Below are 26,914 nucleotides of genomic sequence, written 5' to 3'. Positions count from 1 at the left end.
GAATGAATGCCTGGTGTTTATATTGTAGAATTTTATTCTGGGAAAGAAAATATTCATAGCTTTGAATAAAAGTAGCTTATAATATCTAGCATTTATGGCACAATTATATTCTGGCAACTATCCTAAGGTATTTCAATGGATTAACCAATTTATGTCATGTAAGAAAGGTACTATTAATAGTAATATTTATAGATGAGAAATAAAGGGCTGAATTATTCAGAATTGGTTTGTATATTTTAATTGGGCAGGCCAATGTGGCTTCCAGAATTGCATATATTAAATATGTACACATCAGTGAACAAAAATAAATCTTTGTTTCTTGAAAAAGATACAATGGATTACTTAATTTGTTCATGAAGTTCTCTACTAAAGAGAAAATCAGAATTACTTTTTCCTTTCTTGGGGGAAAAAAGTCTTTACTTACAAATCAAGTTTGTTTTTTCCTGATATCTTCATTCAGGCATTTATTAACAAATATTTATTGAGAACTGAAAATCTGTCCAGAACAAGACAAGAAGCTGAGACTCGATGGTGAGCAAACACTAACATGATTCCTTCCCTCACAGAGTATGGAGCAGAGAGAGGTAGATAAATCAGAGGAGCATAAAAATTAAAGTGAAATGGCAATGGTGACATAAACCAAGAAGGAAAAAAACCCAGGTACTTAAGAAAAACTACGTAGATTTGCCCTAGTCAGAGAGGTCAAGGAAGGCTTCTCTCGGGAGGTGACACTTGGCTGCGCTGTAAAGGATAAGAGGTATATATTTCAGGCAACGAGTCAGAAGATTCCTGTAGCAGATATGAGCATAACAGTAACATCAGAAAAATAGAAGCATGTTTTCCTCAGAAGGGAAGAAAGTAACTAAGATAGACGAAAGTCAAAACTTCCAAACATTGAAGAGTCAAATATGAAGAGGACTGAAAATGTGCACTGGCATATGCAAAATATAATTACTAGTTGCTGTTGTTGTTTAGACGCTAAGTCCTGTCTAACTCCTTGTGACCCATGAACTGCAGCATGCCAGGCTTCCCTGTCCTTCACTATCTCCCTGAGTTTCCTCAGACTCATGTCCATTGCATCAGTGATCCATCCAACCATCTCATCCTGTCTCCCCTTCTCCTCCTGCCCTTAATCTTTCCCAGTATCAGTGTCTTTTCCGAACAGTTGGCTCTTTGCATCAGGTGGTCAAAGCACTGGAGCTTCAGCTTCAGCATCAGTCCTTCCAATGAATATTCAGGACTGATTTCCTTTAGGATTGACTGGTTTGATCTCCTTGCAGTCCAGGAAACTCTCAAGAGTCTTCTCCAGCCTCATAGTTTGAAAGCACCAATTCCTCAGCGCTCAGCCTTCTTTATGGTCCAACTCTCACATCCGTACATGACTACTGGAAAAAATCATAGCTTTAACTATACAGAACTTTGTTGGCAGTGATGGCTCTGCTTTTCAATACACTATCTAGGTTTGTCATAGCTTTTCTTCCAAGGAGAAAGCGTCTATTAATTTCATGGCTGCAGTCACCATACACAGTGATTTTGACCAGGAAAATAAAATCTGTCACTGTTTCCACTTTTTCCCAATCTATTTGCCATAAAGTGATGGGGCCAGATACTACCATCTTTGTTTTTTGAATGTTGAGTTTTAAGCCAGCTTTTCCCCCTCTCCTCTTTCACCTTTATCAAGAGGCTCTTTAGTTCCTTTTTGCTTTCTGCCATTAAAATGGTATCATCTGCATATTTGAGGTTGTTGATATTTCTCCTGGCAATCTTGATTCCAGCTTGTGAGTCATCCAGCCCAGCATTTCATATAATATACTCTGCATATAAGTTAAATAAGCAGGGTGACAATACAGAGCCTTGATGTACTCCTTTCTCAATTTGGAACCAGTCCATCATTCCATGTCCAGTTCTAACTGATGCTTCTTGTCTTCCATTCAGGTTTCTCAGGAGACAGGTAAGGTGGTCTGGTATTCTCACCTCTTTAAGAATTTTACAGTTTGTTGTGATCCACACAGTCAAAAGCTTTGGCACAGTCAGTGAAGCAGAAGTAGATGTCTTTCTGAAATTCCCTTGCTTTTTCTATGATCTAGAGGATGTTGGCAATTTTATCTTTGGTTCCTCTGCCTTTTCTAAATCCAGTTTATACATCTGAAGTTGTTGGTTCACGTACTGCTGAAGCCTGGCTTGGAGAATTTTGAGCATTACCTTGTTAGCATGTGAAATGAGTGCAACTGTATGGTAATCTGAACATTCTTTGGTACTGCCTTTCTTTGGGATTGGAATGAAAACTGACTTTTCCAGTCACTAAAGAAATTATCAAAAGCTGTTATTATGAAATGAAGATGACAGATGTCAGTTTGAGAGGATTGTGGCGTTAAGTTCTAGGTTAGAAAGTGGAGCTATTGGGTATAGGCAAGAGCCTTCCAAGATGAAGAAAGCTGTAACTGCATGGGGACAGGGAATCAACAATTTATGGGGTTTTTTTTTTTTTGCTGCTGTTTGTTTGTTTTACTGAAAGAAACAGGAATGTGTTGAAAATTTGGCAATTGTCAGGAAGCTAAATATCAAAGCAGACAACCAGGAACATGTAGGCCTACATGGCCTGTATGGCAGGAGTTCCCAGCTTCCAGGATCTAATGCCTGATCATCTGAGATGAAGCTGATATAATAATAATAATACTAAAAAATAAAGTGCACAATAAGGATAATGTGCTTGAATCACTTTAAACCATCCTCCAACTCCAGTCCGAGGAAAAACTGTCTTCCATGAAACTGGTACCTCGTGTCAAAAAGGTTGGGGACTGATGCTCTGTGGCAAAAAAGAAAATCTTATTTAAATATCCATTGTAAGTTTTATGGTGAAACAGATTGCTTCAAGTGGGTAACTATTCTGTACTTGGAGGTTTCACTGAATATCCAACTTAATTATAACCATTTTTAATTTTTTTTCAGCTAATGTAATTATTAATTCATAATATCATAAACCATTTGTACTCAATAAAAGAGAAATGTTTCATGAGCTGATTTTTGTACTCTAGATGATTTGGCACAGAGTAAGCTGCAAATCTCCTAATACTTCAGAACATCAATTTTTGTTAAATTAAAATGCATCACTAGGGAAAGATATCATCACAGATACCAATTCACTGTCTACCTCATACTATAGTTTTAATATGCTATAATTCATTAAGAATAAAAATAAATCTTTGATCAATGAAATTTACAAGTTCATTTTTATTCAGAAAAGATAATCCTATGAAGACATGAATGATCTACTAAATTATTCTGTTCACTATTCAAAGAAGGCATTTATATTATGTAATGGAAGATTTTTGTTTCCTAAATTAAAAATAATAATAACACTAAAATAAAACAATGCCAAGTTAGCAATCCAACTAAAATTGGGGCACAAGTGGGACAATTATTTTGTGGAAGTTAATAAAGACTTTTTTCATTTCCTGGCCTAGTGACGAGTCAGGACTCCGTTATACTTTAGTTTTGCTTTAATTAATCAAGCAAGTTTTCGCCCTGTGTTCTGCATGCTCCAGTTGTCAATTAATCCTCTTAGAAATTCATTTACACAATGAATTTTCTGTGTTTCCTGAAAGGCACTGTGCTGGACACTGAACGTACAGAAATGACAAACATCCCTGTCCTCAGTTGACAGTATCACAGGCCTGTATTCACAAGACCAAAGGAATCTAGACGGTAGAACGCAATTATAAAGAACTTCGATCAGCCAGAGGAAAGCACAGAAACATCAGAGAGAAGATGAAATCCAAGTTGATCCCTTAAGAAAAAGAACCACTCTGCTACATGATCAGAACAAAAGTGGAATTTCAGTAGAGGAGACAACTTAATCACTGGCAGTTCGATCCTGGGTTGGGAAGAGCCCCTGGAGAAGGGAAAGACTACCCACTCCAGTATTCCGGCCTGCAGAATTTCATGGACTGTATAGTCCATGGATGGCAAAGAGTCGGACATGACTGAGTGACTTTCACTTTCACTTTTTTCTGTTCATGTAAGTGCTAATAATGACTGGATTGCTGAGTAGGAAGCTGAATTAGGGGTCAGAACAAGAGACAGATGTTAAAGATGGGCAAAGAGCAGATGACTACAGATCATTCATATCATGCAAATAAGTTTGAATTTTGTTCTTTGACATCTCTTTTAGTAACTTTTCTAAAGGAGATCAGTCCTGGGTGTTCTCTGGAAGGAAAGATGCTAAAGCTGAAACTCCAGTACTTCGGCCACCTCATGCGAAGAGTTGACTCGTTGGAAAAGACTCTGATGCTGGGAGGGATTGGGGGCAGGAGGAGAAGGGGACGACAGAGGATGAGATGGCTGGATGGCATCACTGACTCGATGGACATAAGTTTGACTGAACGCTGGGAGTTAGAGATGGACAGGGAGGCCTGGCATGCAATTCATGGGGTCGCAAAGAGTCGGACACGACTGAGCGACTGAACTGAACTGACTGAATTAAGTTTTTTATATGAGATAATTTTAGATTTACAGGGAACTGTAAGAAATAATACAGAAATATGTCATGTACCCTTAACAGCTTTCCCAATCAGTAACATCTTGCAAAACTATAGCTTACTATCACAGTTAGGACACGATATAATCAAGATAAAGAACAGTTCCCTCTCTACAAGGAGATGTTGTTGCCTTTTTGTAGCCAAAGGTGTTTACTGCAGTATGTAGGAAAACCACTGATGTTTGCATGTTTATCTTGTATCCTGAGATCTGGCTGAACTCACTTATTAATTACAGGTTTTTAAATATGTTTTATAATTTCCTAGACAATCATGCCATTTGCAAATAGAGACAATTTTATTTCTTCCTTTCTGATATGTTTCTCTTTTTGTTTTCATATATTGCCTTATCAAATTAACTAGGACCTTTATTGAATGAAGAGGTGAGAGTGGACATCCTTGCTTTGTTCTCAAACCTAAGAAATACTTCGTCTTTCATTATTAACTACTGGCCATTAGCTGTCCCTTTTAGAGAGGCTTATGGCTCCTCCAGTGGCTCAGCAGTAAAGAATCCACCTAAAGTGCAGGAGACGCGGGTTCGATCCCTGGGTCAGGAAGATCCCCGGGCATAGGAAATTGCACCCCACACCACTCTTCTTGCCTGGGAAATCCCATGGACAGAGGAGCCTGGCAGGCTTCACACTCCATAGTGTTGTGAAAGGGTCAGACACGATTTAATGACTAAACAATAAGAAAGTGGTAACACATTTTCCAAATTTTTCTTTCCCTTGAGAATGTCTTTATTTCTCCTTTATCTTCAAAATATATTTGCATGAATACAGAATTCTGATGGACAGTTCCTTTCTTCTCACACTTGAAAAACATTCTGTCACTTTCCTTTGACCTCCCTAGTTTCTAAAAAATCCTATCTTTCAAAGGGATTTACCCATACAGATGAGAAATCTTTTCTCTCTCACTACTTTCAAGATAATTTTTTTTGCCTTCAATTTTCAGAAGTTTGATTAAGGTTTTTTGGTGTATGTGGATTTCTTTATAGTAACGTTGTTTAAGGGTTTACTCGGTCTTGAACCAATAGATATATATATCATTGGCCAAGTCTGAGAAGATGAGAAGTTTTCAGAAGTTTTCCATTATTTTTTTCAAGCCCGCTGTCTTTCTCCTCGCCTTTCACGACTGAAATCACAAATGCTATATTTTTTGTTATCATTCCATATATCCCTGAGGCTCTGTTAGTTGTTTGTTTTCAGTCTGTTTTCTTTCTGTTGTTTAGATTGCTTAATTTCTATTGCTTCTTCTTCCAGTTCATTAATTGTTTCCTCTGTCCCCTCCATTCTGGTATTGAGCCCATCCATTGAGTTTTTACCTTTGCTATTACGTTTTTCAACTCTAAAATTTCCCTATGATTATTCTTTATAGCATCTATATCTTTGCTAGAACTTATTTTTTAAGGTATTTTTATTTATTTATTATTTTTTAACATAGATTTATTTAAAGCAGAGGCTAATTACTTTACAATATTGTACTGGTTTTGCCATACATCGACATAAATCCGCCACGGGTGTACTTGTGTTCCCCATCCTGAACCCCCCTCCCACCTCCCTCCCCATACTGTCCCTCTAGGCCATCCCAGTGTACCAGCCCTGAGCACCCTGTCTCATTCATCGAACCTGGACTGGAGATCCATTTCACATATGATATTATGCATGTTTCAATGCCATTCTCCCATATCATCCCTCCCTCTCCCTCTCCCTCTCCCACAGAGTCCAAAAGACTGTTCTATATGTGTCTCTTTTGCTGTCTTGCATACAGGGTTATTGTTACCATCTTTCTAAATTCCATATATATGCATTAGTATACTGTATTGGTGTTTTTCTTTCTGGCTTACTTCACTCTGTATAATAGGCTTCAGTTTCATCCACCTCGTTAGAACTGATTCAAATGTATTCTTTTTAATGGCTGAGTAATACTCCATTGTGTATATGTACCACAGCTTTCTTATCCATTCATCTGCTGATGGACATCTAGGTTGCTTCCATGTCCTGGCTATTGTAAACAGTGCTGTGATGAACACTGGGGTACACGTGTCTCTTTCCATTCTGGTTTCCTCAGTGTGTATGCCCAGCAGTGGGATTGCTGGATCATAAGGCAGTTCTATTTCCAGTTTTTTAAGGAATCTCCACACTGTTCTCCATAGTGGCTGTACTAGTTTGCATTCCCACCAACAGTGTAAGAGGGTTCCCTTTTCTCCACACCCTCTCCATCTTTGCTGGAACTTTTTATTTCTTAACTGTAACTATTTTGTTGACCTTAAAAAAATAGAATGTTTAAAGAATGTTCATCATCACTTGTTGAAGCATTTTTACCACAGTTGCTTTAAAATCTTTGTCAGATAATTCTAACATCTCTGTCATCTCAGTTCTGGTACCTATCAACTGTCTTTTCTCATTCAGCTTGAGATGTTTTTAGTTCTTGGTATGAGGTCATCAAATCCTGGATAGTTTCTTGGTATTACATTATGAGACAGACTCGTATTTAAATCTTGTTTCAGGTGGCTTATTTAGATTTCACTCCAGCAAAGAAGGAAGACATAGGGGTAAAAATCCAGGTTCCTCATTTGACCTCCACTGATACCCAACTGGGTACCTTGGTGGCTCAAATGGTAAAGAATCTGTCTGCAATGCAGGAAATCTGGGTTTGATTCCTGGGTGGGAAAGATCCCCTGGAGAAGAGAATAGCTTGGGAGAATGCTCTTCATGACTCTGGGTTGGTTCCCGTTCTAATTGTAGGCTTCTAAAGGCACCTCCCTGCCTGGATAAAGTAAGAGCTCCCTGTTACTGCTCCCAACAAGGCCTCCACTGATATCACAGGGAAGAGACAGGTGGTCTTGTTATTGAAAATCCCCAAAATCCTGACTCTCTACTAGGCTTCCACTGACTCTATCCCAATGGAGAATGGAAGGGGTATCTCATTACTGGTAGGTTAGGGGGATAAGCCCAGGCTCCTTATTTGGTCTCTACTGTTATTGCTTGTTCAACGGGTCCTCATTATAATCTAACAGGAAGGAAAATCTTGGCTTCCTATTCAAACTCCTCTGACACCACCCTGTGGGAAGAGGGTTAGAATTAAGCTCCTCCTTAAAGCCTAACAGTTGTGGAAGTCTAAACTTCCCACTCAGCCTTTGCTGTTGGCAGTGGGGTTGGGACCATGGATCTGTGTGTGTCATCTGTCTGGAGTGCAGCCATCTAAAAGTTTCATGTCTTAGACTGCTCCTTCCTAAACCTTTGGCTTGAGAGGTCAGGCTTGTTGTTTTTGTTATTGTTGTTTTCCTTTTCAGAGGGTTTAGTTTTGTTGTGATTTGCTTTGTCTGCAGTTGTTGGCACTTATAGGTTGTCAGCTTCTTTAGACACAAATCTAAGAGGGAAAAATAAAGCCAAGGTGTCCTCACTATGTTATTTCTCAAATTTCAAGGTCCCTAAAGTCAGTTTTCCTTCTTATCTCCATCTTTTTTTGTTGTTGTTTTTGGTTTTTTTTTTATCTCCATCTTTTAGTCTTACATTTGTTTTAGACATAATGCCTAAAATGTTCAGTTCTACTTAGTGGGAGGAATAGAGAAAAGTATGCCATCTCTAACTTCCTGGAGGCAGAACTCAACCCTTTGAAAAAATTTAAGCAGCGAAGTTCTGCTTTCATCTCTGCATTTTAGATGGACAGTGAGGAGAGCTCAGAAATTAGAGTTTTGGCAGAGATGGCCTGGAAAGACATCTGAAGGCAGTATTTATTAGAACATGGTTTAGACTGGCTGTCTGAAATATACGACTGGAAAGCACAGGCACAAGTGAGATCAGAGGCCAAACACAGAATGCACACCAGTCAACAACACACTTACTAAATTGTCACAGCCTCGACTATGCGGCAGGAGGCATGGAAACAAGAGGACACTTTTGACATGTGCTAAAATATGGGAATACCAGACCAGCTTAAAATATGGGAATAAGACCACCTTACCTGCCTCCTGAGAAATCAATTTGCAGGTCAAGAAGCAACAGTTAGAACTGTTCATGGAACAACCGACTGGTTCAAAATTGGGAAAGGAGTACATCAGGGCTGTATATTGTCACCCTTACTTAACTACATAAGGATACATCATGTGAAATGCCTGGCTAGATGAATCACAAGCTGGAATCAAGACTGCCGGCAGAAATATCAATAACCTCAGATATGCAGATGACACCATCCTAATGGCAGAAAGCAAAGAGGAAATCTTGATGAAAGTGAAAGAGGAGAGTGAAAAAGGTGGCTTAAAGCTCAGCATTTAAAAAATGAAGATCATCGCATCCAGCCCCATTACTTCATGGCAAAAAAGATGAGGAAAAATGGAAATAGTAACAGACTTTATTTTCTTGGGCTCCAAAATCTGGCCAGACTTCTTATAGGCAGCTGGACTCCTCTCAAATAGCATCTTATTTGCTATTGTGACCAACACAAGGATTCATTGAAAGTTCCTCAAATATGTTTAACCCTGTCATTTCACATCTGACAGCAAGGAGATAAAACCAGTCAATCCTAAAGGAAATAAACTGAATGTTCATTGGAAGGACTGAAACTGAAACTCCAATACTTCGGCTACCTGATGAGAAGAGCTGACTCATTGGAAAAGACACTGATTCTAGGAAAGATTGAGGGAAGAGGGAGAAGGAGGTGACAGAAAATGAGACGGTTGGATGACACCATGGATTCAATGGACATGAGTCTGAGCAAACTCCGGGAGACAGTGAAGGACAGGGAAGCCTGGAGTGCTGCAGTCCATGGGGTTGCAAAGAGTCAGACATGACTGAGCAAATGAACAACGAGAACAAAAAAAAAATGTAAATCAACAAGCTGTAGTGAGCAATAGAATATGATACATAAGGAGAATGAAGTTAGAATCACTTCTTGATTCTTAGTTTAGCTGACTGTAACGTTAACAACAGGGCAGAGTACACAGAAAGAAATGTCTTTGGAGGGAAAAGTGGAGACTGTGAGTTCATTTCACAGCACCTTGACCATAAGGGATGTCTGGGCCATCTGAAAATCCCTAATAATAAGCTGGTGCTTAGCAGGAAGGTTAGATATAGATAGGAGGAGTTAGGAGCCTGGGTTTAAATAATAATACTCAAATCCAATTGCATGGAGATTATCCAGGAAATATAAACAGAATGAGAAAAGAGGGCTAAGAACAAGACTCTACTATCACCCAATGTTGAGGATCAAAGTAAAAGAAACCAAGAGAGGAAACAGAAGACAGGATGTCAGAGAGGCAGAATGAGAACAGAGAAGTAGCATCCAATTTAGTTCCATAAGCACTTGCTACATGTTTAGTGTGTATTGTCTACTACGCTGAGACTGGCTTGTGACGCCCTCACACTTGACTAGATATAATTCCAGAATAGTGTGGTCAGCTAACTAACAGACATATGTTCAAAGGGCAATGGAGCCACAGAAAGGGGAACTGAGCAGTCAAAGACTTTGAGGAAATTTTCCAAGCGATGATTACATCTAATCAGAGTCTACAAAATAGATGGAATGAACCAGACAAGGAAGGACAGAGGGAAAGTCATGCAAGGCAAAAGAAACAGCCTAAACAATAGCAAAAGGATATAGGGGACTCAAGAGGGCAGAGAGAATTACCATCACCAAACACAGGCACCAGGGTTGATGCCATTGAGAGAAAAAATAAAATCAAACTGAAGAAAATCCTTGATTTTGTTCCTTACTAAGCCACCACTGACCTCTGATATAGTAGCTTTATGAAACAATGTGGAGAAAAACTGGACTTCACTGGGTTGGAGAATAAGTGGAAGAATATAAAGTTCAGACAATACAGGAAGGGTATTTTTTCCAAGGACTCAGTGGAGAAGAATATAAAAATGGGATAGCTAGAAATGTGCAGAAGTCTAAAAGGCTTTGTTTTATGATAAGAGAGAATCGAGGATGTTTATAAGTTGTAGGAAAGAAACCCGAGTTCATAGATAAGATTTAAAAGGTTAAAAAAAGAAAATCACCCTTTTGTACAACAAATACTAATACAGCATCTAGACTGTTCTTGAGCTCATCATTTCAAGATAAAGACAAACACAGCCCTTTTAATGGTGTGACAATTATGTTTTAAATAAGCTTAAAAAATAAAAAAAGGCCAATGGTAAACGCACAAAAATTACATGTACTATAATCCTAAAGGCAAACTAATACTTAATAAATACTTATCAATATAATGGCATCTTTGGCTTTGTCACTTTATATTAGCAATTCCACAATTCATTATAAGTATTAGTGTTAAGGCTTATTTTGTTTACTTCCGAGGGAATTATTATTTTAATAAAAACACTTATTCTATTGCAAGGACTTCAGTATGGACACAATTATCAAGATTATTTTATGTTTTAATTATTACAAATACCACAGGGCATATTAAGTCTACAAAGGACAGAGGGATAGTATAAAAGACAAGGAGTAGTACAAGATGGCGTAATATTTGTGTCAAAGTTTGCCTTAATATCTCTGAGCATTTCAATACAGAAAACCAGCCAGCTGAAAATGCAGGAATAATCATGCTTTTAAATGTTGACTGGGACTAGGAGATTGCCACAAAGATTAAGAACAGTCTTTGATTATTTCAGAATCATTGACTTGCAGAATGCTAAGATTTTAAAGAACTTTGACATAATCTAATACTATTATCCACACCTCACATAATCTGAAGAGAGGAATCTTCAGATTCCTCTCTTGATGTTGAAAGACTTTAAGTGAAAGAGAGCCTTCTATTTCAGAAGCTGCCTATTCTACCAATGAACAGTTAAATTTTCTCTGATTACGCCCAAAAGATAGGTCTCTGGAATTCCACATTACTACATTACTATGTGGCCACTCTTTAAATGTCAAAAGATTCTTAACAAATATGCACACTAAATATATTACTATTATCAGACTAAACCATTCACAATTCCTTCATTGCTTTCTTGTATGACATTTTCACTCTATTTCCTTTCATCCAAATGCTTTCTAATAAGTTAATGATTTTTTTCTTCTCCTCATTAAACTGAACATAAATTTCCAAACGTAAGAAGGGAAAATAAGATTATACTATTGCATATGGTGACTATTTTTTAAAGTCATTATATCAACCACTGATGTTTGAACTACAGACAATTATAATCACAGGGATTTAACCACATAAATTGTAACCAACTCAAATTTCCCTGACTTCATTTTTGCAATTATATTTTAATATAATTATAAAAGGATTTCCATATTCTCCCATCTTGTACATTTTATCCCAAAAGTCCAAGATTACTTTGTGTACTGATTTACCAAACTACCATTTTACTGTTCCTCTCAACTTCCGAGATCCTACAAATCTGATGGACATGTGTTTTAAGTATTTATACAAGGCACTTACTAAAATTAAATAGAATAGGCATAAGAGCAGAATTTTCTAGTATACACACAAAAATATTATTCCTGGTTAACATTAATCCATGCAACTGAATCTTAAAGCTATGAAGATTCAATCTGATCAGTCTAGAAGCATATATACATACAACATCATCAGAAATTATACATACATCATCTATTATACATTCAGAAATTATGCATACATCATCTATTATACATACAACAATCATCAGAAACTACCAAAAATATCTGCTAAAATCAAGAAACCATACAGTTGAAATCCATTAATTCTCTAAAAACACAAAAAGGTGAATCTCTGTTTTGTGATGACTGTTTTCTAAGGTTCTAAATCAGGATCAGTCCAATGATATTTTCTAGAAAGGGACAGACATAAAGTTTTTTAGTGTATATTTTTCAGAATATAATTTTATGGCTTTGTTCAACACAATTTAAATAGCTGTGTATTTTTTTCTGTGTATTTCTCTGTCTTATGAAATCATATTTTTAAACTGGAAGAAGACATAAAAATGTTCCCTGTCCCCATTCAATTTTTTTTGTTCCTACTTAGACTACTTCTCAGAAACTTTCAGTGAAATTAACACTATGTATATGTGGTATGAATTTTATTACCTCATATAAAACTGTAGTATTTCCATGTAGAAGAGGTCCGTAACAGATATAGGAATGTCCGACAACCCAGCCTAAGTCAGAAGCTGCCCACCACACCTAAACAATAAGAAGAAAATAAAATGCATATATCGTAATCAGATAAATGTCATATAATATGAACTTAAAACCATGATTACCTCTCCAGGTTTAAGTCCATATATGGAAGACATCGACCAGTTAAGCATTACAGCGTATCCTCCAGTGGGCCTCACCACACCCTAAAGGAAAGAAGAGATGAAGTTAAAATCAATAGACAATGTGTTAAAAGATCCTCTTTCTTCATACTATCCACTTAAGAAAAGCACCTGTTTAAAGTATTTCATATTCTAAAGCTATAAATAACTTGGGCTTTCATGTATTAATAATTGTATCTGAATCACCATTTCTTTGACACCTCCAATAACAAACACAGAATAATTTGTTCATACCAGTCCATTTGTAGAATTCATTCTCACAGACCATTCTGGACTTTCTAAAGAAAATATGATTTCACAGAATCACATGCAATAAAAAGAAAAATTTCCAGGGGTAACATCAACTATCAACACTGCATTTTAACACATATTTCCAGAACAAAAATGAAAACCTTCAAAATTAAGTCCACAGAAAGATCAAAGATAGCTGTGTGCCTAAGACACAGACCACCATAAGGATATTTATTCCTTAATAGTATTAAATAATAATAGGATGCCTAGAGGAAACAGTCATATTCTAACTAGAGTCTTATTAAAATGCTAACCTGAAGGACCATGCTATCATAGTAGTAGAGCTGAGCAGTTCTTTAGATCTAACTTCTGATGAGTTAGATCTAAGGCTGACAGATTTGATGGTTACAGCATAGCACCATAGCGTTCATGAATCAGTTTGTGAGCAGATATTCTTGAGAGTGAATGTATTCAATGTTAATACAAGATTAATATTTGAAAACTAAGTGCAAGAGTCATCACAGATAAGAACTGACAGCAAATTTAATAACTAATTTCATTTATTGCTTCATTATAAACATTAGTCATTATTGGCTCACAATGACTTAATGATGTGAATATTCAGAACGAGAAAGTGAATGCTTGCTAAGAAATATGTTATAGTTCACTCACAAGTATTTTCAAACATCTCTTAGTAGAGCAACTATAATCACTCAGTGAAGAAAATAATTATTTTACCTGAAAGGCCACACATGGCTGTAATTAATGTACGTGCTACTGGTTGAACTATTTTGGCACAGCTCTGTAACTATAACACACATGCATGCATCAGGAGAATGAAAAAGAAGCTGACTTCCTGTTTGTTACTAAAATTGCTACTTTCCTCAGGTACCACTAATAAAACATAGGTATCAAGCTGTGGAATACATTTTATCTACCAGCAGCAACACCTGGTCTCTTGGCAAATGTCACAGGAAGCTTTGCTGGCATTTGACAGGTATGCTTTCTAGCTTGTATGACATGGGTAGCATGCAGCTGGCTCTTTTGATCATCTTGGGAGAGTTAGAAATCCTAAGCTCCTACCAATAATTTTCACACATGCATTTTCCCATGTAAACTGAGCAGATCTTCAATTGCTATATACTATACATGTCTTCCATGTACTTTGCTAATTTTTTGTCTTATTGAGAAGATCTTTTCCTACAGTTCAAAATCTTGATGAATTTGAAACGAATCCACTTGCAAACACTCTTTTCTAAAAAGTTTTATTCATTTGGTAAAGGATAAAATTGGAGGTTTTTTTCATAGACAATATGCTATCAATATTCTGTGAAATTTAATGTCAGGCATGATTTCACTTAAGATGTTTTAGAATTTCTCTTCACCTGTCTGTTGTCCCTGCATTTAGAGGTCATGTTTAATTAATAATTCTAAATACCATTACAAAAGGGTAAATTTTTTATATTAAATGATAGAGAGTAAGAGTAATCAACTGGAAGTGATAGAAAGGAATAAAAGGCTAAGGAGAACATGAATGAGTAGTAATTCATTTGTAAAACTTAGAAGATAATTTAAAGGACAGGTTGTCAAATTTCCGCTTACCTCTCAAGTGAACCCTTCTTTAAAGGTTATTTACCAGTGTTACTTTGTCTATATAATGGTGGCTACTTAAATTCATTTAACCCCAAGAAAGTTAGACTTAAAAATGAAAATTTGCATGAAAAAACTAAGAATTATACAGTCAATAATTTAATGTCTTACTAGCAAAATTATTTTCTTAATTCTAGCAATTACTGTTTTTTTATGTTTCCCCACACAAAAGACAGAAATGTCAAAAAATTAGAGGTTGTTATCAGAGATTCTCATTAAAAACAATGAAAACAGAGTTAACAGAGACAGAAAAGCCATGTCTGTTTTTCACTGATATTAACATCCACTTACTTTTAATTTTTTAACAATGAGTATAAAATTTTCATCTGGCATCATTTCTCTATTCATTGATCTATATTCTCAATATGAAATTTGGTCTTGCCGCTAACATATTCAGATGACAGCTTTCAATTTTCTGGTTATTTAGTACAGTGTAGGGAAAAAGTGCATAATATCATACTCTCCATGTAGATCTTTTTTTTTTTATTTTTAAACTTTACATAATTGTATTAGTTTTGCCAAATATCAAAATGAATCCGCCACAGGTATACATGTGTTCCCCATCCTGAACCCTCCTCCCTCCTCCCTCCCCATACCATCCCTCTGGGTCGTCCCAGTGCACTAGCCCCAAGCATCCAGTATCGTGCATCGAACCTGGACTGGCATCTCGTTTCATACATGATATTTTACATGTTTCAATGCCATTCTCCCAAATCCTCCCACCCTCTCCCTCTCCCACAGAGTCCATAAGACTGTTCTATACATCAGTGTCTCTTTTGCTGTCTCGTACACAGGGTTATTGTTACCATCTTTCTAAATTCCATATATATGTATATATCCATGTAGATCTTTCATAAGAAGTTCAAGAGTAAAAACACTGAAAGATTAGTTTTAAAAAGATAGTTTCTTTCTTATAATATTCAGTTCAGTTCAGTCGCTCAGTCATGTTCAACTCTTTGCGACTCTATGAATGCAGCACGCCAGGCCTCCCTGTCCATCACCAACTCCCAGAGTTCACTCAATATTAACATGTGGTTAAAATTAATATGATAAAGCATTTTTGTTTCTAGTCATTTTTTCCAGGTAATGATAATTAAAATGCAACAGATAAACTCTGTTCAACCTCTGAAAATACATAAACCGTGCTCAAAAAAAAAAACCCCACAAATCATTATATTCCAGTATGCATAATTAACCAGAAACAAAAACTGGCATTCTGAAGTCTATTTGAGTATGAGGTAAAAATACTGGTGACCATCAGTGCTTACCCCTACAACACAAGCATGCTGCATTTCATTCTTTTGAATCTGTTACTTTATGCACTTATATCCTACCTTCCTTAAAAGTAAAGACATTAGATGACCTAATATATTTTCAGAAAAGCCCTATAGCCTCCCAATACACTGCTTTGGTTTTTGTAGGATTAGCATAATACTTAAATTCTTCTGGAAAACTTAAAGACGTTTAGGTGGGAATAAAACTCTGTGCCCCAAATAAAGACACAGAAGTGAATTCTATCTCAGTACAAAAGTAGACAATGTGAAAGTGTTCTTTAAACAACACAAAACACTTTTAATGTATATAGATATTCAAAAAAATTCAATCCACACAAGTGAAACTAAAGGCTAATTATTTATCCCCCAGGAATAACAGTTAGTCACAGATGGTTCTTTACGGTTTCCAGTTTAATGAGCTGCCTTTGAACAAAGACAGCCACAAAATATCATAAATGGGTCAATTACTGTAAAACAGAAAACTTGTTTATATCAAGTGTGCACTGTTTGGGTACTACAATTTATGAAGAATGCAGCTGGAATAACATCAGTTGTAGTACAAAAAGTAAGGAAGACTGAGATATGTGGTAAGATTAAGACTTTGGGAGTCTTATCTGAAAAATGTTTTATAATAGATCTAAAATTTGAATGGAAAATCTCAAAATATTCAGGGAGGAGAAGTCTACATAGAGTAACCAACAAAACATTCTTCCCAAGTTAAGCCCCGCTATTAACCTGTGCTATGAGTTTAGTCACTCAGTCGTGTCTGACTCTTTGCGACCCTGTGGACTGTAGCCCGCCAGGCTCCTCCGTCCATGAGATTTTCCAGGCAGGAATACTGGAGTGGGTTTCCATGCCCTCCTTTAGAGGATATTCCCGACCCAGGGATTGAACCCACATGTCCTGTGTCTCCTGCATTGCAGGCAGATTCTTTACCTGCTGAGCCATCAGGGAAGTCATAAAGACTTGTACAAGACAAACACACAAATATACATACATATAATATATATCCATTCACACATACATATGTAAATACATATGCATATATGTCTACATGTACACACACATGCATATGCTTTGTATGTATGCATGCTTATATATACATTTCAATTCAGTCTGGCAAATTAAGTAGAAACAAAAGAAGAAGAAAGGGGAAACAAAAATATTACCTGAAAAAAAGAAATCCACCACCATGGGACCATTGGAGTCAATGAGTTGAAAAGTATGAGGTATTGCTCTGCTTACTTAAAAAATCCACCAACCAACAATATTCTTGTTCTTATAAGAGTTTTACGGATGATATCCCCTCTTCCTAAAATGAACCCTCACCCCTTTTCTGCATCTGGTAACCTCCTGCTTCATCACAGGAGTACCTAACAGCATTGTGAAAGTGCTGCCTCTTCTGGAAGCCATCCAAACCCACTGCTTGTGTTAAAAGCCTCTCCCCGCTTTTTCATGGCCACAAGTCCTGCACACTTTGCTGAGCCTCTGGGCACTAACAACATCCACCCACTGCTCAGTCTCCTCCTCCACTCTCAGCGCCATAAGAACGCCTTTGTATCTTCAGCATAGAATAGACAATTAATACATATGTCAACTGATTTAAACAGTGAACAATTTAATGAATAAGCAATATATGAAAACTATAATTAAAAAAATATTATTCTTTGTTCAAGAGAAATCCTTGAAATTTACAGAACTTAATGCCATATTAGTAGAAATGGAATGATTCCATTTGGTTTACTTCTTCAAACATAAAATCTCTTGCTGCAGGCTTCCTGATGACTCTGGAGCCACCTCTATGGATGATACTTCAGCAGCAGTATAATTTTTTATGGATCTGAGCAACTGTGAGATCAGGGACAAAGGTATAGTGAGTTCAGCCTTTAGCTGCAAGAATTGTGAAAGTGAAAGTCGCTCAGTCGTGTCCAGCTCTTTGCAACCCCATGGACTATATAGTTCATGGAATTCTCTGGTCAGAATACTGGAGTGGGTAGTCTTACCCTTCTCCAGGGGGATCTTCCCAACCCAGGGATCAAACCCAGGTCTCCCGCATTGTAGGCAGATTCTTGACAAGCTGAGCCACAAGGGAAGCCACAAAAATTGTACTACAGATTAAAAAATTTTTTTCACAGGTTTTTTTATTTAACTTTCTCTTATCTTTCTCTATGGTCTAGAATATAAATAAGTCACCTAACACATAGGAATAAAAGTTGATGTAAGTTATAGAAAACTCACATCAGAACAAAGGCCTTGCCTACCACCTTCCTATTATGGCCTTCTTCCTAATTATTTCCCCTGTGCTCCTGTGGCACTTTTTATTTTTTTGGTTATCACCATACCTCCATGACAGCAAGCTGAAAGAAGGTAAATATGACCATCACTAAATCTCCCATTCCCAGAATGACACCCAATCCAGAGGAGGTATTCTTCTACTGTATAGTTCCTTGAAGTACCTTGAATACAGTCAACCAAACCAAACAGAATAAACACGCATGACAATACAGAAATGTATGCAAAGCAGCTCAGTTGTAGAATATGCTAGAATATGTGCAGCAGCTAGCAGATCAATCTGTCATACAACAATCTGACAAATCCAGAATTGGCAGATGCAGAAATGCAAATATGCCCTAAATATATCTGCAAATTACAGCCAAAGAAGAGAAAGAATTATGTGTCTTATATGCACCTATGGGAAACGAGCAGTTTTAAGTAGAGTATTTTTATGGGTTCACAACACTATTTTTCTTCATGAAGATCAAGAAAACAAACTAAATTATGACATGAAATTTATATTTAAATATGTCATAAATTCATGTATGCTCATCTTTCCTGTATTTCTATTCCTGGAATCTCAATATTAAAAATTCAGATCCTATTAATCCTGATTATACCTGCCAAAAATGAACTGAGAATCTTATGAATAAAGAGGCATCGGGATACTCAGTATTTTGTGATAGTCTATAATGGAAAATAATATTTAAAAAGAATATATATTTATATATATGTATGGGATTTTTGGTTCATGTAGTTATTATTAAATTATGAATTGATTTTAACATATATATATTTATATATGATTGAATCACTTTGCTGTATACCTGAAATTAACACAATATTATAAATCAACTATATTTCAATTTAAAAAATTAGAGGAATCTGGAGCTAACTGGAAAAGTAGATTATTAAATATTTTGGATCTGCTATGGCCCAGTTCTAAGGTTAGTGCCATAGTATATTCAAAGGTGTATGAAATATATTCTACACTTTTAGAGAACATGCAATGTTATGAAGATAAGTAAATGAAAAGTAATATATTTCAAAAGTAGAATAAAATAAGTGGCAAAAGTATTTGTTGGCAACATATGCTTTCAATGCAATTGAAATTCTAAAGTGCACTGAAGGGATAAGAGAAATATTTCTGAAAGACCTTTAAAATTGACTACTTTGTGTTGCCATTCTGCATGCCCTGCTCTGTAAAACCTACTCAATCCCATGAATTAAACACTAGTCCTCTACATCATCTAGCTGATGATATTCCAAGGGTCTAGCTCCAAATCGAGATGTACTCTTGAACCCAGAACTTCATTTCCAACTACCGGCTGGGCATTTCCATGTTAATGTCCCAAAGAGACATCATACTCAGCATATACAAAACCTCCCAGTTTTCCCAGCCCCAAACCATTCTCTTGTTTCTAGTTTAGTAAATAAACAAAACCACTTTCCTATGTTCTCAGGTTCAAAGCCTTGTACTCTTCCTCTGTTTTACTCTTATCCTTGATTGCTGCTGCTGCTGCTGCTGCTGCTAAGTCGCTTCAGTCGTGTCCGACTCTGTGCGACCCCATAGACGGCAGCCCACCAGGCTCCCCCGTCCCTGGGATTCTCCAGGCAAGAACGCTGGAGTGGGTTGCCATTTCCTTCTCCAATGCAGGAAAGTGAAAAGTGAAAGTGAAGTCGCCCAGTCGTGTCCGACCCTCAGCGACCCCATGGACTGCAGCCTACCAGGCTCCTCCGTCCATGGGATTTTCCAGGCAAGAGTACTGGAGTGGGGTGCCATTGCCTTCTCCGATTGCTCCCTAATAAATGGTCCAAAACTAAGCACAGCTTGAAATCCAATCTCCTTGCTTCCATTGTGTAATGGTGCAAGGGCTACCTTCCTTCATATTTTTGTCTCCTTCTTAAGAAACATCAGTGCTCTCCATTCCTTACAGGCAGTATATAACCTAAACTTCTTGGGTAAATTTTAAACAATTGGCCCCTGCCTATAAATCTGGCCATTTCTCTACTTTTTTTGCACCAACTGCAGTAGCCATCCTTGAGCCTTACACGCTCCTGTCTTTACTTATATTGACCCAATCAACCTGGAATGCCCTCCTCCCCATGAGGTCACCTGATGTAAAATTTGTACTCGTCCTTCAAATGTCATACCATCGAGTGCTTTCCCTGACATCTCCCTGATAGAACAGCACTCTCACTCTCCCATCACCCTTCCTCTGTTTTATTTTTCCTCATAACACATCACCTATTACATAGCTCTTTGTTCAGTGCCTGTATCCAGCCACAGAACTCTAAAAAGATGGTCAGATATGTATTTGGGTGCTCAGTAATATTTGTTGAACTAATGGAATTTAATCCTTCAGATGCCATTCAAACTCATCTTTTCTTCAAGAGACCAAAGTAGGGTTTTTTCCTCTTAGGGAAAGATCACAGTCTATCTTACATTATCTGTGTTGATATATATTGCAACCCCACTATGCTGAAGGGACTGTGGTTTACTAATTTTTTATCTCTTTTAGCACCTAATGAACATCCATTAACTAAATTCAGCGTGAATAGAAATCTTCAAACAATTAAAGCTTTCTCCAATCTATAGAAATAGATTAATCTTTGGGATGGTACTGTTAATGTAACAAAAAAAAAATGAGGATGATAAAAACATCAAACAATCTTCAGTTTGGGCATCTAAGAATTCCAGAAAGTAGTTCTTGATGCAAAGAAAATATGGGACATCTAGGTTTCTTCTTTATTTGGAATCATCACTTTTCAGACTGAATGCCCTATATATTAGTTTTATTTTATTTCCACTACACTAGCTGAGTCAATTTTAAACTGATGGCAAACTATTCTTCTGCCCTCTCATATTGATCCCCATCCAGGCAACAGTGAATTTCAGTGATTAAAAGTCTCAAGGTAGCACCAAAAGTTTTAGTAAGATTCCTTCAGGCTTTTAAGGAGCTAAAGTGATTTTTATTTTTTGGTTAGGCTCTACTATGTTTTCAGGGTCAGTGGTTGGCTCTCATGTTGATACTTTTATATTAGATTATAACTTGCTGAGTCCCTTTCATTTCGCAGCCAAATGTTCATTTGGATTCATTGTGGCTGGTACATAATGCTTAACTGCAAAAAGTGGAAGGGACAGACTGCATCCAGTAATCATTTGGACTGCTTAAACAGACAAATCTGCAATATAAGAAAATTTTATTTTTCAGATGACCAGAGTTCTTAAAAAAGCACAGGGCTTTGATTCTACAATGACACAAATATTTTTATGTATATGCATTAATTTATTTATTCACACAACAAAAGTGTGGGTACCAACTACATACAGAACACGATGGTAGACCAAAATGTAACAAAACATTGTGTCTGTAGTCAGAGAGAATATACCCTTCTACCAAATGTTTTCTTTTTCACAAGCAAGTGAATTTCATATAAAATGTTTTAAGTCTTGATCTTCCTTTGCTGCTGCTGCTGCTAAGTCGCTTCAGTCGTGTCCAACTCTGTGCGACCCCGTAGACGGCAGCCCACCAGGCTCCACCGTCCCTGGGATTCTCCAGGCAAGAACACTGGAGTGGGTTGCCATTTCCTTCTCCAGTGCATGAAAGTGAAAAGCGAAACGGAAGTCGCTCAGTCATGTCTGACTCCTAGTGACCCCATGAACTGCAGCCTACCAGGCTCCTCCATCCATGGGATTTTCCAGGCAAGAGTACTGGAGTGGGGTGCCATTGCCTTCTCCGTGACCTTCCTTTATTTAAATCTAAACTAATAGAATCACTATTTTGAGAATATTAACAGGTTATGGTTCAGAATTCTGATGCTATAGAGTTCCAATATTAATAGTGGGCCAATGTCATATAGGATTTGAGTGACTGTGAAAAGTCCCTTTGCCTACTAACATTCTGTGATTCAATGAATACTGAACTCCCTAATAAAGATGAAAGATGATTGCATAAATCTTTATGAAGTTGTATAAAGAAACAGTGTTATTTGGAGATACCAGGCAAAAGTGGTAATGGTTTGGTATCTGACACGTTCAAGAATATTGACATTGTTAACTTTGCTTTGTGAAAACACCTTTCAGGGTAAAAAGACTTAAAAATCCTTGAGTATCTTCAGCGCTGCAAATCAAATAGCTCAACACTCTGGATAAATTACCTGTTGATCAAACTGTCTAGGCCAGTTCTCCAAGCTGCATTTATAATGATAAATCAAATTCCTCTAAATAAAAAATCAACTTCTGTATGAAAGTTATACTTCAGTTTAAAAAATAAAAATATTTCACTTAAAATATATTTTATAAAATTTTATTAAGCCAACTGATATTCAATCAAATATATGTTAATACCTTACTAAAGCAATTGAATATTGCTGATATTGTAAAGATTTTTAATGAAATACAGACAAAGCATTTGGCATTAAATATAATGAATAGTTCTATATATTTAGACACAGGATTTAAGATATAAACTACTTAAGCCTAAACCTCAAGATAAAGTCTGCAAACATTTTCAATCAGTAATCAAATATTCTACGTGCAAAAAAATCTGTCACTACAACTGTCCCTAAGAGAGTGCCTATTTTGGCCACCTGATGGGAAGAGCTGACCCATTGGAAAAGACCTTGATGCTGGGAAAGACTGAGGGCAGGATGAGGAGGGGGCGACAGAGGATGAGATGGTTGGATGGCATCATCAACTCAATGGACATGAGTTTGAGCAAACTCCGGGAGATGGTGAAGGACAGAGAAACCTGGCGTGCTGTAGTCCATGGGGTCACAAAGGGTCAGACACGACTGAGTGACTGAAGAACGCAACAAGAGAGAGCATACCTTTGGCAACCCCGTCGTTCCAGATGTGTAAAGGATATACAGCGGATGTTCAGAAAGAACGGGAACACAATCATGTGACTGTGCTTTTGAGAGCTCTTCATCCCAATCAAGATAACAACCTGGAGCCAAGGGAACCATGTCCTACAAAACAAAAACCCAGGAATATGCACTGAACAAAGGAGATTACATCAGGAAAACACTGGAGAGTAACGAAATCTACATTAGTCTGAGTGTCTGACTGAAATCTAGGCCTATACAGCTAAATGTCAGACCAATAAGTCAATATCTCCGGGTCATGAGTTTGGATAAATGTTCATAAGAAATTCAACAGTTTGATGTTGACTTCAACTGAACTTATCGCAGAAAATGTTTTATTTAAACCTAGAGATATATTGAAGAAATTAAATGTGATGCAGGCATGATTTCATCAACAGTAAGAGCTTAACTAACAGAGGTTCATGATTCTACAACTGTATGTAGACTATCGACTTTAAAAACTAACTTCTATTTATCATAATCTATTTCTTTTTACTTTAGAACTACTGTCTTCACAATGAAACCTCAACTAACCTACTAAAGTTTCTCTTTACACAAGGGTAATACTGCCATTTAAGGGTAATACTGTGGTCATTTTTCCAAACAGGAGAATATTAAATCACTTTCAGGAGAGGAGGGTTAATCTACTTTCACTTTTTTAAGGACAAAAATCAGTTCTGAAATTAATGCGAGTATGAGACATGGATACAAAGCTACCCAAGTTTTTCTCCACCAACGATACTAATATGGTAGAAATGCGTGTTTTCTTTTGTGTTCCTAGAACCAAGCTCTGTGTTGCAAACTTATGATAATAGAGCCATGAATTGGACAGACACGTCTTAAGTTAGACAGGTGTCTTTAAAAGGTGCCAATGAAACAAGCCAGTGAAGAAGAAAAAAGTGGCTTACGGAAAAATTATTATAGTGGAGAGTTATAGCTATTTAGAGTTATGATCCAGTACATGTCTAGTTATTTTCTGAAATGTTGACTAATCACAAGATGACAAAACAGCAAATTTACAGTTGCTGAACCTGTTAGTAAAGGCACAAGGCAAGACTACACAGTCCTCACTGAAAATAAGTTCACCACCTAGAGAGCGTATGTAACTATCACACTTCATTCAGGTAATCCCTCAACTAAATTCAGAGACACTGACAGATTTTTAAAAGCCAGGTCATTTCCGCTTCTGTGGTTTCTTAATTTATTGATTGGGGTTGTAAAAAAAATGGTCATATATTTAAATGGATACAATTACAAACTGCTACTTCAATATATTAATAGTATCACAAATATAATACCTATATGAATAAGCACATGATAGACAATAATCTGAATTGACCTTCAAGAAGGGGAAGTTTTAGCCCCAACTGATTTTTCCAGCCCTACTGTGGATGTGTCCTGGAGGCACCATTTAGATAAATAAATATAATTAACTGTGATCAAACTTTCCATTTCCATTTGTTTTTATGCATCAGATAAACACAACTCAATTCAAACTATCAAGCCTAGGGCATCACAGTTACAGACCTATAAAAAAATCATCACACTGTGTAACAAAAAAAAAAATGTCAATTGAGTAATCACAAAAATAACTGCAGTTCAAACAAAATGAGGATTTGAATGAAGGGTTATTCTTCAGGCTAAGAAATGCAGGCATGTTTAAAGAAGATCTAATGAAAGGAAGACAGGGGAAAATCAACGTTAGCCTTTCCATACATGCATTTACTTCTATAGACATATCCCTCCTAGTTGTTATCACTCTTAAAAGGCAGTCCTGGGGGAGCACAACAGATGAGTGATGTGACCTGCCAATGGAGCCATCACAGCCTCCCTGAGGCTTAGGAGTGGCAGCCAGGTTTTTATCTTCTCTGGCTAAAAAGCAATCCTAGTTAGGAGATGCATCAGCGAGCCTCATAATTTGTATCTTTTCTAAACTCAAAGCAAAGCCAATCCACTGGGTTTAATTACTGCCTCAACAGAAGGTCAGATATGAAGGACAAGAGACATCCAGCTGAAATAAAGGAGAGTCAAAACAGAGGAAAGGTCTCAGGAAAAATAAGGAGAGGGAGAAAGGGAGCTAGTTATGGGAGGGGGGAAAGTGACAGTGGATCTCTACCTATTAAGAGGAAAGAGAAGGCTATCATCCTTTTTAATCAAATGTACATGGATTTAATATTAATACTTTATTTAAAAGGCAGAGACGGTCAGACTGGATGAAAAAATTAAGATCCCAAAATATTATCTATGAGAGTTTTTTTTAAAAATACAAACACATTACTGTTAAAAAGAAAGACATGGGAAAACGTTACATCGTGCAACAGAAAGTACAAGATTAAATAGTTATATATCAAAGTAGATTTTTATAAAATACCAAACGATAAAGAAAATGAGCAACTAGAACTCATAATTTTCTGCTGGAATAATAAAATGATTATGTCCACTATGTAAAATTGTGTCAAAGTTCTTAGTAAAGTCAAATATACATCTACTATATGAATCAGCAATACTACCTCCATATATTTACTTAAGAGAAATGGAAACACATGATCCACACACAGCCCTGATTAAGAATGTTCATAGCAGCTCTAGTCATAATAGCTCCAAAGTGGAAATAACCCAAATTTCCATAAATAGAAGGATAGAAAACCAATTTTTTATATATTCATGCTAGGAAATACTACTCAAAAGTAAAAAACAATGAACTATTGATACATGACACACAAAAAGTGTATCTTCAGAACATTATATTGAACAAAAGAAGGGAGACATAAAAGTCTATGCATGGTATGATTCCATCTATTTGAAGCTTGGGAATGAAGCAGCAACAACAAAAAATCTATGACAGTACAAATCAGAAAGCATGTGCCTCTAGGAATGGGGAATTGTTGACTGGAAAAAGGAACAAATATGGAAAAATTCTCTATCTTGATTCGGATGGAGTTATGCAGGTGCATGCAATTTTGAAAATGCATCAAAATATACTCTTATGATCTATCTTAATGTATTAAAGTGAAAGTGAAGTCGCTCAGTCGTGTCTGACTCTTTGTGACCCCATGGACTGTAGCCTATCAGGCTCCTCCGTCCATGGGATTTTCCAGGCAAGAGTGCTGGAATGGATTGCCATTTCCTTCTCCAGGGGATCTTCCCAACACAGGAATTGAACCTGGGTCTCCCTCATTGCAGGCAGACGCTTTACCATCTGAGGCAGCAGGGAAGCCTAATGTAATAAATTATCTCAAAAATTAAAATAATAATAATCTTCTGAGTGCCTACAATATGCATAATATTGCATTAAGATGTGAATGTTAGAGATGTATGCAAATATTAATAATAAAAAAGGTAAAAGATTATATTTGCTTGAGAAAAATCTGATTGGAAACATATCCATATCCACAGCATTTATAAAGCAAAAGAAAACAGCATATATCTCATTGGTTAAAAGTCATTAAACTGAGTTTAAATGCTGGCTCTACCACTTCGTGGCTGTGACTCTGTGGTGTGACCTGTCCATGACTGTATTTTCATCTGTAAAATTGGGCCAGTAATAACATCTACTTTACTGGTTTATAAGAATGTAAGAATTGAATAAAGAATATCTGAAAATCCTTTGGGTCTAGCCTTAAGTTCTTTGGAAATTCTACATGAATTCATACATGTGTGAATAGCATACACACACACTGAACACTTGTGTTATTGTGTTCCTACCCTTCCCCTAGCCTTTTCTTACTCAAAGCCTTCTGGATTACTGACTTTACACTCCCTGACCCAACAGCAACAAGCCTTTTTTAAAAACATGCTGGAGGTCATCTGAAAGAAATTTAAAATT

At 36.8% G+C, this 26,914-nt stretch overlaps 1 protein-coding gene across 3 annotated transcripts in view; it reads right to left on the bottom strand.

The window, feature by feature from the left end:
• Positions 1-26,914, bottom strand: part of ACSS3 (acyl-CoA synthetase short chain family member 3) — a 194,733-nt gene that overhangs the window by 107,515 nt on the left and 60,304 nt on the right. For all 3 annotated transcript variants that reach the window (XM_061415644.1, XM_061415642.1, XM_061415645.1), the window contains 3 exons: positions 23,053-23,193; positions 12,734-12,814; positions 12,558-12,653 (listed from right to left, as the gene is read on the bottom strand). In XM_061415644.1, coding sequence (XP_061271628.1) covers positions 12,558-12,653; positions 12,734-12,814; positions 23,053-23,193 — 318 coding nt within the window. The remainder of the gene's footprint in view (positions 1-12,557; positions 12,654-12,733; positions 12,815-23,052; positions 23,194-26,914) is intronic.

The sequence above is a fragment of the Bos javanicus genome, chromosome 5 (assembly GCF_032452875.1).
Source record: "Bos javanicus breed banteng chromosome 5, ARS-OSU_banteng_1.0, whole genome shotgun sequence".
NCBI classification, from domain to species: domain Eukaryota; kingdom Metazoa; phylum Chordata; class Mammalia; order Artiodactyla; family Bovidae; genus Bos; species Bos javanicus.
This window is presented reverse-complemented; position numbering and strand designations above follow the sequence as displayed.